Source organism: Ctenopharyngodon idella, chromosome 10 (assembly GCF_019924925.1).
Source record: "Ctenopharyngodon idella isolate HZGC_01 chromosome 10, HZGC01, whole genome shotgun sequence".
NCBI lineage: Eukaryota > Metazoa > Chordata > Actinopteri > Cypriniformes > Xenocyprididae > Ctenopharyngodon > Ctenopharyngodon idella.
In genome coordinates, this window is record NC_067229.1 from 23,173,440 (window position 1) to 23,186,027 (window position 12,588).

Consider the following 12,588-nt stretch of genomic DNA (forward strand, 5'->3'; position numbering starts at 1 on the left):
CACCATAAGCAGTAAATTTCCACTCATAAGATGTAGTATGATACTATGCAGATTTTCAGTAAACAATGTCAAGATATGAGACATGGGAAATTTAAAATATTAATGGGATATATAATTCATTATTACTCAAGTCGATTCAATTATGTTCATTTTGTGTTATAAATCATCATATTCTTAATAGTTACAACTACAAATAGGTAAGTATTATTACTGTTGTTATGATTATTCATGAGATGATACAATACATTATAATTTTTTTTTTTAATAAGGCATTATGTGTGCATTATAAGAATACCCTTATGATGCATTATAAATTCAGGGTTCATCTGGTGTTATAATGCATCATACTCTTAAAAGTTACACCCACAAATAGTTAAGTATTATAATGTACTATAACTACTGTTATGATTATTTATCAGTTGATGCAACAAGCTGTTTATAATGTATTGCATTATAATGCATTAAGAATACCCTTATAATGCATTAAAAATACAGGCTTCATAGAAAGTGTTACCAAAAATTCTATACATTTTGATAAAAATAATTGTAGTCCATAGTGAAATGCGGTCCGTTTGCCTATACGTCTCATTTTTGTTAATTGTAACCAACTTGTGAAACATGATCTTACACAGTTAATGAGTCAAAGGCTTATAATTAGACCTGCTGTGCGTCTTTGCTTAAGGAAATCAAATTATGTGCATATCTGCAGCAGGTTCATCCTGTCTGCTTCTACAAACCCCAAACTACATCATGCTTTTTAGACTCAGACTTACATTGGCAAGTTTCCATGAGGTGGTTATTGTGGGTGGATTTGATTACAGTACCATATTTATAGTATATCAGTATTGAGCAAACCAGGTTTGCTGGGTGTGCGTGTGTGCGTGTGTCAGCTTTCTAAAACAGTGTGACTTATCAATATCATGTTATTAGCTGCTGACTGTTCAGGGCCTTTTTAGCATCAGTCATTGAGCTCAGAGAACCATGGGAATAAAAATCTGAGTTTAGGTGCCTAATGTCTTGATTTAAGCTAAAGATATTGAACAGTAAGTCCTGATATTAAATAAGAATAAGACCACAGACAAACACAATAAGACCACATATCAAATAAGACCACAGACAAACACAATAAGACCACATATCAAATAAGACCACAGACAAACACAAACCTTTAAGATCTGAAACTTTGATCCATATATAAAGGTAAGCTTGTAAATAAGCAGTGAGAGGTCATGTGTTACAGTGATCTGTTCATGATCGCTTTAGTTTCCACTCTCCAAATCATAATAATAATACATTAATTTGATAAAACCTCTGAATATCACTTAAGTGATTGTTTGAGTTGGGCATGCCAAAATAAATCCCAAAAAATCCAGCAATTCATTTTGTCTAAAATTTACATTTATTGTTTAAGATTATTTCATGAAAATATATTAGAATTTATTAGAACAAATTACATTTTTAAGATATACTTAATAATTGTAATAATAATAATAATAAATTTCAATCAAAATATTTGAAAGAAACGTCGACTATCTGGGTTCTACGTCAGAACGCCGGCTCAGTATTGGCCTGCTCCTGCGTCAACATCACATCCATGCATTGTGCTGTTCACGTGTTCAGCGTCGGCCAATGCTGAGTCGGCTTGCTGACATAGAACCCGGAAGCCTTCGCTGTCTATACCATGTAAACTGTGTAGGAGAATGGCAGGGGAGAGAAGAAATTGTTGAATAAAGTTGTTATTTTTGTTTTGGTTTTGCGCACAAAAAGTATTCTCGTCGCTTCATAACATTAAAGGGTTAGTTCACCCAAAAATTACATTTCTGTTATTAAGTACTCACCCTCATGTCATTCCACACCCGTAAGACCTTCGTTCATCTTCAGAACACAAATTAAGATATTTTTAATGAAATCCGAGGGTATCTGATCCACACATAGGCAGCAATGTCATTGCACTTTTTGACGTCCAGAAAGGTAGTTAAAATAGTCAATGTGACTACAGTGATTCAACCTTAATGTTATGAAGTGACGAGAATACTTTTTGTGTTCAATAACAAAACAAAAATAACGGCTTTATTGGACAGTTTGAACCGTTGTCATACGCAGTGAACTCAGTGCAGGCTTCCTTGTTTACGTCCGAATGCCGGCTCATTATTGGCCGGATACTGTGTCAGCATCACACACATGCGTCGTGCTGCTCACGTGTTAAGCTTCGGCCAATACTGAGTTTGGACGTAAACAAGGAAGCCTGCACTGAGTTCACTACGTATGACAATGGTTCAAATTGTTGAATAAAGTCGTTATTTTTGTTTTGCTTTTGCGCACAAAAAGTATTCTTGTATCCTTTTTTACCTTCCAATAATTGGAATTTCTGTAAACTTTAATAGCAAGTGTAGCTTCACCATAAACTTAAGTCTCCATTGGCTCACTTTGTTAAATGTAAAAAAAAAAAAAAAAAATCCATCCCTTTATGGGAGGGACTATACTGGGCTGAAGATCATTCTATGTGGCAGATATGTGTGTGAGATTTACCTCAGCTTGAATGTCTGGATGAAGCAATTGTGCTGCTAAAGCAGTGGCTTGAATAAATGAACTCAAGGATCAGTCAGGAAGTGGGATAATGTGCCCATCGCAGTGGGAGGCATCTTTAAATGATGATAAATTGAGGAGGTAAATGCCAGAGCAGGGCATGTGAGCCAAGAGAAGGAGAATTTAATCACAAAACTGCTGCCAAAGCAGAAAAACTGCTCCATGTTGGACCTTTCTGCTTGTAAAAATAGTTTTGTAGCAGGAGACCAGGAAAACCAAAAATTTAATAATTTTTTACTTGTGAGTTTTACAGGATTAGTTTAGAGTTGACAAAACCAAACCACTCCAATCCAGCTTTGTTGGTACTATGACACTGATCATAAACTTTCTTTGTCAACTCAGGCTTTGATCCTGAGTTCATGGAGCACGTGCACATGAATGTGTGACATCAGTAGCGAACAGCCAATCACATGCCTTGAAACAGAGATAAAATGTGATTCACTTCTTGCAAGAGAGTCAGCACGATTCAAAACTCTTTTGACAAACATTGGCTGGCTAGTTGGCTAGCCAGTTAAGTTTCAGATTAGTTTGTGCCAATCCTGGGTTTTAGGTACCATGAAAGTGACTTGACTTTTAGCGGTGTTCATCACCATAGTAACTTACGCTCCACAGCTAACCTGCTCCGGGGCAGGTTATGTTCTGGGTAAGAGATCTCAAACCGAAATTGGAAAAATCAGATGTGAGCAAAGTGACACTGACACATCCAACGCAATAAAGTCCCTCCCCCAGTTTCTCTTCCTCCAAATTAAAGGTCACTATATAGTAAAAAAAAATATTTAACGATGAAATTGTCTTGCTTTAATGATTTATAGAATTATTTTATGATTTATATATGATTAAAATAATTATTATATGATCTATATTATTATTAATCCATTTCACACAAGCAATTTTAGTTTAACAGTTAAGCATTTATTTTAAATAAATATTAATATATACAGATCATATGTAAGCTGTAGAATCAACAGATAACTCTTTAAAAATGACTACATAACCTTACATGTTTGAGTCTCCATTGCTGTATATAATAAACTATATAAACACTTAACAATTTTCACTTGCTCTGATAGAGCAAGATAATTTCTTTTATTTGTCCTTTTTCATGGACAAGTTTCTTCTTTAGTGTAAATGCGTTTAAATTCTTCATTTTCTTAAGCAAAAGAGTTTTGAATCGCGTTGACTCTCTCGCGAGAAGTAAATCACAGTTTCTTTCTGTTGCAAGGCATGTGATTGGCTGTCTGCCACTGATGTGCACGTGCTCCACAAACTCAGGATCAAAGCCTGAGTTGACAGAGAAAGTTGATGATCAGCATCATGGTACCAACAAAGCCAGATTGGAGTGGTTTGGTTTTGTCAACTTGAAACTAATCCTATAACCCTGAGTTTGTTCAACTACCATCATGGTACAGGCCCCAGGTATATAGAGGGCAAGACAAAAGAGTAATCCAAAACACAGGCAGAGGTCAAAACAGGCAGCAAATGATCATAAAACTAGGAAAACAGTCCAGGGTCAAAAACACAGGCAAGGCACACGGAGACAAGGTCAAAAACAAGGCTAAACAATACTCAGCAAAGTGTGTGTGAAGGAGTGCAGCTTATAAAGGGAACCTGATGGGAAACAGGTGTGAGTGTGATCAGTGCCTAGCTGAGGGATTGTGGGAAATGTAGTCCAGAGTGAAGTGACTGCGCGTGTGCAATGAAAAAGCCTTAATGTTGAAATGGAGACCTCTGGTGGGGAGTGGAAAGAAGCAGCAGTGGGCGGAAATGTGACAATAATATACAGACACTCAAACATGTCATTTTTAAAAGCATTATCCATTGTTTCTACAGCTTATTTATATGACACATTATCTGTATATATTAATATTCATTTAAACTAAATGCTTAATAATAATTGTTAAACTAAAATTGCTGTTTGTAATGGATTATGGGTATAATAATTATATAATTCAAATATAAACCATTTAAAATAATTATAATAAGTAATTATCATTAAAGCCAGTCAATTTTGTTGTTAAATATTTTCCTATATAGTGACCTTTAATTTTGAGCAAGAGAAACTGGGGGAGTGACTTTATTGCGTCAGACATGTGTCACTTTGCTTACATCTGATTGGTCCAATTTCGGTTTGAGATCTCTGACCCAGAACAAAACCTGCCCCAGAGCAGCAGTGCAGCATAAGTTACTATGGCGATTAACACAGCTAAAAGCCAAGTCACTTTCATGGTACCTAAAACACAGGATTGGTGCAAACTAAACTAAAACTTACCTGGCTAGCCAGCTAAACTGGCTTCATGGTACAGGCCATGCTATGAAGCTTTTCTACAAGCTTTTGTGTGATGATGGTGAATTCACACGATTAGTGTCAGTATAAAGTTCAAGACCACTATTATTTTAAACAGTGAAACAATTTACTCAAAACAGCTGGGGAACAAAATATATTTTGTACTATCCACTTGTTTATTAATTGAACTAATGTTTTTGTTGAAAAGCTAACCCCCACTTCGTGCTTTCCGTAGTGTGCTGAACCAACGTAATTTATGGCAGACCACACGATTTTTGCATTGATTGTAGCTGAAGAAGTGGATGCGATTGAAATTCCCATGTTTTGAATATAAGAAGATTGGTTAAATACAGAAACTTGTCTAAGAAAAAACATGCAACACACGTCATCCTTGTCATCACAGAATCTGACCAATGAGAATAAAGTGTGTCGTCATCAAGGCTTTCGCAGCCAATTTTGAGCAACTGCAGCGCCTGACCTAGGTGGCTGGTCTCGTTTTGCTCTCACGGTACTTTGATGGCACATGTGATCATAAGGCAGCTGCAGCACCAATCAAAGTTGGACAGATTTTCTAACCAGAATGCATTGCTTTTGTCAGGCGGCAGCCGATCTTTGTGGCGCTGCATGGAGTCGAACAAGCCTATTCACTTCACCTGTCAGAGGTCATAATGTTATGCCTGATCGGTGTAATTTATGATTCTTAAACGTTTTTTCAATTGTGATAATCTTCAAAATTAACACAAATTTTATGGATTGTCACATTGGTTTGTTTTCATGTCTTTTATTTTGTAATTATCACAGTCTTAGTTCCTGGACATGTCATGTGATTCCCTGTTCATGCGTCATGTTCTGATTGGTTCCCTTGTTTCATGTGTCTTGTTTTCATTGGTTTCTTTGTTTCATGTGTCATGTTCCCATTGGTTGTCATAGTTATGTGTTCCCCTGAATCATGTATTTAAGCCCTCTTGTGTGCCTTGGCTGCGTTCCACTCCAATTTTAGACAGGCACTCGCGCACTTCTCCTCGGGGAATCCCTCCCCCCATTTTTAAGTGAGTTCCAATTCGTGAAGTGGACGAGGGAAGTTTATATGGACAGACCCCTCGATTTTGACACTTCAAGCAGCTCTATATCCCACAATTCAACTTGATTGTGACATCACAGCAGATCGTGCTTAACTGAAGTGTATGATATATTATTTTGAGAATTAATCACATAATAGTGTATAAGATATTATGTTGAGATTCAATTGCATAATACTTGTAGCTACCTTATGTTCACAGTCAAAGTTTATACTATTGATATATTGTTTCATTTGTGTAATTTTATTTTTCTCCAACAGCTCATATACCAATAGGATTTTATATTTTTTCTCCAACAACTTATAAGCATATAGAATGGTGCATAAAACAAATTCATTAGTACAAAATGGGTTTAAATAATAAATCAGCTTCATAGTGAATTCCAAGTGATCAAGGGCTTAGTGGGTTTTATTTAAACCTTATGCACGAGTTCCGCCAGTAGTGGGCACTCGTGCAACGTAAGCAATGACGCACATTCGAGTCCACGAGACGGAGGGAAGTTAGCGAGTGAAGGGAATAAAAATTTGGAGTGGAATGTAGCCCTTGTCTAGTTGTTGAGTACTGAAGTATGTATGTCATTCCATGTTTCCATGTGCCATGTCTGTTCTTAGTCAAGTTTTGGATTTTGTTTATACTTTTTTCATGTTTTTGGATCTTTGGACACTGTAAATAATCTGCACTTGGGTTCTCTTCACCAACATCTTTGTCTGCTTCCATGTCAGCTATGTTGCATGGATTTTGATGCCTAAATAGAACTGCAGAAGTAAAAAGCTAAACGTAGGGTATAAACCAACTACACTAAGCTAATGTTTTTGTTAAAAAGCTAATTATCCACAGTTATTGATCATTTATTCCTAAATTGGCCAAATACTGGCTATTAAATTGACCTGGCTGATATATCAGTCTATCATTTATTGTTAAATGCTTATTTTCTTAAAGTCAGCATGAAATGGAAGTTGCGATAGTCTTTTCTTCCCTATTATGACGTATATCTGATCAAGAACAAATGTAGGACGGGGCTTGACTTTCTCCATGGGAAATTTATTTGATGGTCGTGGTTTGCTATTGGTGGATCTCATGTGAGTTACAGGTTGCCTCGCCCTCATCATCAGAGAAGAGATATCGCTGCCAAGAGGTAGGGGAAGTTTTGATTCAAGATTACGAGGATCATGAATTTAAAACAATAATGATGTGCACAGATAAATTATAATAAACACCGTCATGGTTTGGTCAGGCAAAAGGAGGAGAAGGATCTAATTGCAGCACTTTTTAATAACAAAAAACAAAGAAGACTATCCACAACGAAGGAGATCACAGGCAAAAAATGTGGCAGCATAAACAACGCAAGACAAAGAACTGAACAAACTGAGGGCTATAAATACACATAGGCAAATGAGGGAACTAAATGAACAACAGGTGAACTTAATTAGTGATTAACTGGCACACAAAAGGAATCTAGGCCATCTAACAAGGAATACAGGTAAACAGAAACAGCACAGAACCAAAACAAAACAGAATATACACATTACACACTGCAACATTCCATAAAAAAATAAGAATTGTCAGTTTTGATTTCATGGTGACTTTAGTTAAGCATTCTATCAATTTTAAAATGTCACATTTGTGTGACAACAAGAATGAATGCTGTGAGCTCAAATATTTGGAGAACCGAGAGTAAAAAAAAAAAAAAAAAAAAAAATTGTTTCTCAGCAGCTTGTCACAATAACCAGCAGGACAAAAATGCATTACTTGAGGTTCTGGGTCAGGAAAAGGTCATTCACCCTGTCCTGCCACATAGAGACTCTTGAAGACTGGTGCCCTGAGACAGACCTGTCTGTCTGTTTGTTTACAAAACTGCAGTGAATGAAAATGGTTCCATCCAAGTGAAACACTTGTCACCTTTCTTTTCTTTTTTTTGGGGGGGGGGCGGGGGGGGGCAGTATTGGTTGTCTAATGTGTCTTGCTGGAAAACCACTTTGGTTTTCCATCTTTCAGCAGCTGATCAGTCATGTATCTTTACCTGCCTTAGGGGCCATTCACACAGAATGCCTTTTTGCAGTTAAAAATGCGAGATGCAGGGCAGTTGAATGAAACAACGTAAGGTCTAGAGATGCTTTTTTAAAAATGGAACTTTTTTTAACCTGAACGCTGCTTATTTAGAATGCCATGTCACATGCTAGATGCTGCAAAAGACACAAGCACAATGGTCAAACGTGTTCATCTAGCACATGTTTACATAGAAAAAACAATGGAAAAGCAGCACAGTAGAAGGAAAAATGCATTCTGTGTGAACCGGCCCCTTAAGGTGCAGTCACTTTAATGAAAATTCTGCAAAAGTACACAGGCAAAAAATGTCCATTGTTCATTATAAATATTGCAGCAATGACATTTTCAAACCAAGTCATTTTCTGTTGGTCAGAGGCAGCGAATTTGCGTGAACAATTTGAACACAAGTGAAATCTGCATGGGGAAGTTTTTTCACCCAAGAAACATCAGTATTCATTACAAAGCTCCTTTGTTAACAAAGGAGGTTCACAACTTTAACTAACTAGCAGCAATTTAGTATATGGTACGATACTTGCATTAGGCCTCAGCTTTTTGAAGAGCGTCCAAACATACTGCAGTAGAAAGTCCTGAGGGTTCAGTCCGATGGTGCTGAAGTTGCAATCGATGTCTTCTGTGTTGAAGGAAGGACCGATGACAAACTTGCCTGGTTAGTTTGATTGGGGAAAGAGTGGGGAACGAGTTTTCTTTCCTCTAGATGAGCACATGGATGGGGTGCAGAGCAGGCACAGAGGCTCATTGAGATGCAATGAGATGGGTACGATTTCCGAGCGGCAAAACTCCTCTATGGGGGCTTTTACGAGCCTTTGTGTTTCTAGCAGAGCATTTGCATTAGAGCTGCACTATTAATCGTAAAAAGATTGCGATCTCGATTCACACCCACGCGATCTTATTTATTGATGACAATAATTCGCCCGTGTCTATTAAACCTTTGACAAAAATCCTACCTGAACATTCTCATCTGTGTTTGTGCTGCCGCTGAACCAGAGATTTTTAAAAATTTAAAAACTAAAATGACCAGTTTTTAACCACACAGTAGTTATTTCAAAGACTATATAGAAAAACGCTTAACTCCTATTAGTTATGAATGGGAGAAATTGCAACGCGCAATACGGAATACGTCACGCCTTCTAAGTAAAAGAGCCAATCGCTGATTGATAAAGTCATTGCATCACTGCAGCTGCTGTTAGAAGCTCCGGTTCCCATAGAAACCCGAGACTAGCGATTAGAACTGCACATGGCCATTGGCTCGTCTAGCCTGAAAAATAAGCTTTTTTAATGTTATTTGAGCATAAGAAGCAACATTTATGGGACACTTCATGCCAGATTTTGTTGCTGATTTGAAATATGTTATTTAATTGTGAGTTTGCCAAGCAGTTTTTGAGATTTCAGGATTCCCCCATTCAAATAGATATAGGACTTGGTCTTGGATGCCCGAAATAGCTGCCAAATATTCAAATTATCACAGAAGTACTAAGATAAAAGTTTACAGTTAGGATATAAACACTGGACATCAGATAGCGATCAATATAGAGCAAATCGAAACTAACGTGGCGCTTCAAATAACTGTTGTATTACCTCGTTACGCCACTAGGTGGCAACAAGTGACTTTGTCATTGAATCATTCATTCAAAAAGATTCGTTAAACCCTGATTCATCCAGTAATGAAACAAGTATTTATTAATGAGTCATTCATATATTTAAAAGTATTTTTTTTAAATAATTCGTTCAAATTAATTAATTTTTCCGGCAATTAGAGTCCATCAATTCATATTTTGTCAGAACCTCTAGTAAATTAGATGTTTTTTTTGTTTAGATGTCTATCGAGAATCGCGATCTCTATTTGAAACCAAAAAATCGTGATTCTCATTTTATCCAGAATCGTGCAGCTCTAACTGCTATGTTGCACAGGTATCAATATATCATATACATGATCATTTAAATCTTCAAAATACAAACTAGTAGACTCCAAACTTGGTGTAGGTGAGGATACGTTAACCATTGGTTCTTATCATAAAATATGCATAAAAGAAAAATGCCATCCAAAAGACAAAACAGTCATAATCATAAACAATGTCTTGGGATGCATGTTCATTTATAGATCAATTCATCTATAAATTAATGCAGGAAAGTCTGTTTTGACGGCTATGGGTTTTTCTATGGTTATTGTTCTTCCACATAGCTGGGAGGGCAATAAACCACCTTATCAGATGGTGTCCATGTTCTGAGGCCCTTGCCCCAGTTGGTCCTCTCGGGGGATGGGTCTACAGACTCCAGAGTGAGTTTTAAACATTACTTGTTAAATGTAACAAATAATTGTGTCTGATTTGTCTCAGTCGTTACACAATCTTTGTTTAAAAACGTTTTTTTAGATAGCTAAGTGCCATCTCGTTTCTGGGTTTGGCCTAAAAATCCCTGCAGCACTCTATCGAAATGAATGGATTTCTCCCGTGAAAATTCTCCAAAAAAACAGTAAATGTGACTGCACCTTTAGAATGTGTCAGTGGCTATCTGTGCTAGCCTGTGTTGGTCTCTGCTGCTGCAATTTAAATTACTGACACTCTTTGAGCCTGTTTCTGATGTCTTTATCTTGTTTTATCCCACCAGGGCGATGTTGCAGAGGAAGGAGTCATTTTCTCTCCTCCCTACATCAGAGAAGTGGCTCTTCAGAGGGGTGAGTTCAGAATGCTATTGTTGTGGTCCATTCACAGGAAGAGCATTTTTTGAAGTCTTTTTGAAATCAATGGATTTGCAGCATTCTTGAACATAGCATAATGCAGTGTTCCCCAAATGGTCCAAAATCATTTTCAAAATGTGTACTGTTGGCCATACACCATGGCCAGGTTTGAAAAACAGTTTATTAGTGCACGTGTACCCTACACTGTTCACTGACATAAACCAAGTGAAATGAGTTTATTTCACTCAAATATTACTGAAAGTTCATTGTACTTAAAATAAAAAAGTTTAGTGAGCTCAGTAACTGATTATATTAAACTGAATGAGTGCAGCAGAGTTCTAGTTCCCAGAATGCTTTGTGTCAGACTGCATAAGGAGAATACATGTTGAAATTAAGTGCTATTTTGTGTTTTTACACAAGATTAATATAGTGAGAGATGTGTTAGTGTTTGATCTTCTGTTATGTTGCCATTTTGGGGGTTCTGTATTTTGCAGTTTTACAGGATACCATTTTGGTGAACAGTATGTCTGTGGTTAGGTTGAGGATGGACAGCTAAATTTGAAGACTGTATATAATGGCATGTTGCATACATGCAAATGTATAGTGATAGTCTCTTTGCTAATTATATTAGCACATGTCAGTGTGCTAGTGTTAGCTAGCAAGATTTGAGTTAATGTGATATTTATGCAATCAAATTGTATGAGTTAGCTTAGTCAAGATTTTAATTAAGTTGCAATTAGCATGTTTGTGTAGTACAAAATCATAATTTTAAGTTCTAATTTAATCTTGGAGTTTGTTAACTTAAAAAATTGAGATAACTGATTGCCTCAGGGTTTGTTTGGTTTTTTTTACAATGAAAGTCAATGGGCCAACTTGTTTAATTTTTTGTAAATATCCTCTTTTGTATATGGAAAGAAATATGCAAGTTTTTTTTGTTTTTTTTTTGTTTGTTTTTTACTTTGGTGTTATTTTCACAAGTAAGGGGTGTATATTTTCAAAACTCTTAGTACAAAACTCCAAACTGATCACACTTATAAAACACAGCTAGTCATTCTTTCAAAACCTGTTCTCACGCTTTCATTCTAGTTGAACATATTTCCATTCTACATAATCACTGTTTCAAAATACAAGATCATTGTGATATGTAATGAGAACATTTGGTTTAATCACCGAAACACAACAGTATGTTCTTCTTTCAGTTTAGTACTTTTAACAGTCAGTTCATTCAATAGCAAACAATGCAAGATACATGTTTCAAATCACCCTTGTTGCTGAAATAATTACAGTTAAACAGGCTACAGATGCCGCATTAGAAAATACACTTACATTACCTGAATTACATAATTGACATAAAATCCATAATATTTGAAATAGTATCTATTCAGTGTTATCAAAAGGTGTGATGAAGTATGATACAGTCATGAGGTTTTGTGTAGAACAGAGTTTGCTGCCAGTACAGTAAATGTTCTTACTGTACCATATGACTGAATATATTACTGTAGTCAACCTTTACAGATGAAGGCATTATGAAAGGCAGTTCCTGTGAATGAAACATTTATATAGATGAAACACTTATTTTGTGTAGTGAAAAGGACACTTTCTGATTTTGTGTATTGTACTAACACAATTGAAAATACGCTGAAATGTTTGGAAAAAAGTGCACTTTTGATGATCTGTTGTGATATTAGTACTAAGAGTTTTGAAAATTTACCAGTTGCTTGTGAAAATTGCACCAAAGCAATTAAAAAAAAACTGTAATGACAGATTTTTTATTTTTTTGGTGAACTATCCCTTTTACCTAAAGTGTTTTTATATGGCCACATAAATTTAAAAAACTAAAATGAAATTAATTTCAGGATGCAAATATTACCCCTAAAACTAATAATAAATTAATTAAT

The 12,588-nt window shown here is 36.1% G+C and overlaps 1 protein-coding gene across 2 annotated transcripts in view; it reads left to right on the top strand.

Annotated features, from left to right (window-relative positions):
- The window catches only part of arhgef3 (Rho guanine nucleotide exchange factor (GEF) 3), a 102,136-nt gene that overhangs the window by 41,247 nt on the left and 48,301 nt on the right, over window positions 1-12,588 (top strand). For both annotated transcript variants that reach the window (XM_051908835.1, XM_051908836.1), the window contains exon 2: window positions 10,621-10,687. In XM_051908835.1, coding sequence (XP_051764795.1) covers window positions 10,621-10,687 — 67 coding nt within the window. The remainder of the gene's footprint in view (window positions 1-10,620; window positions 10,688-12,588) is intronic.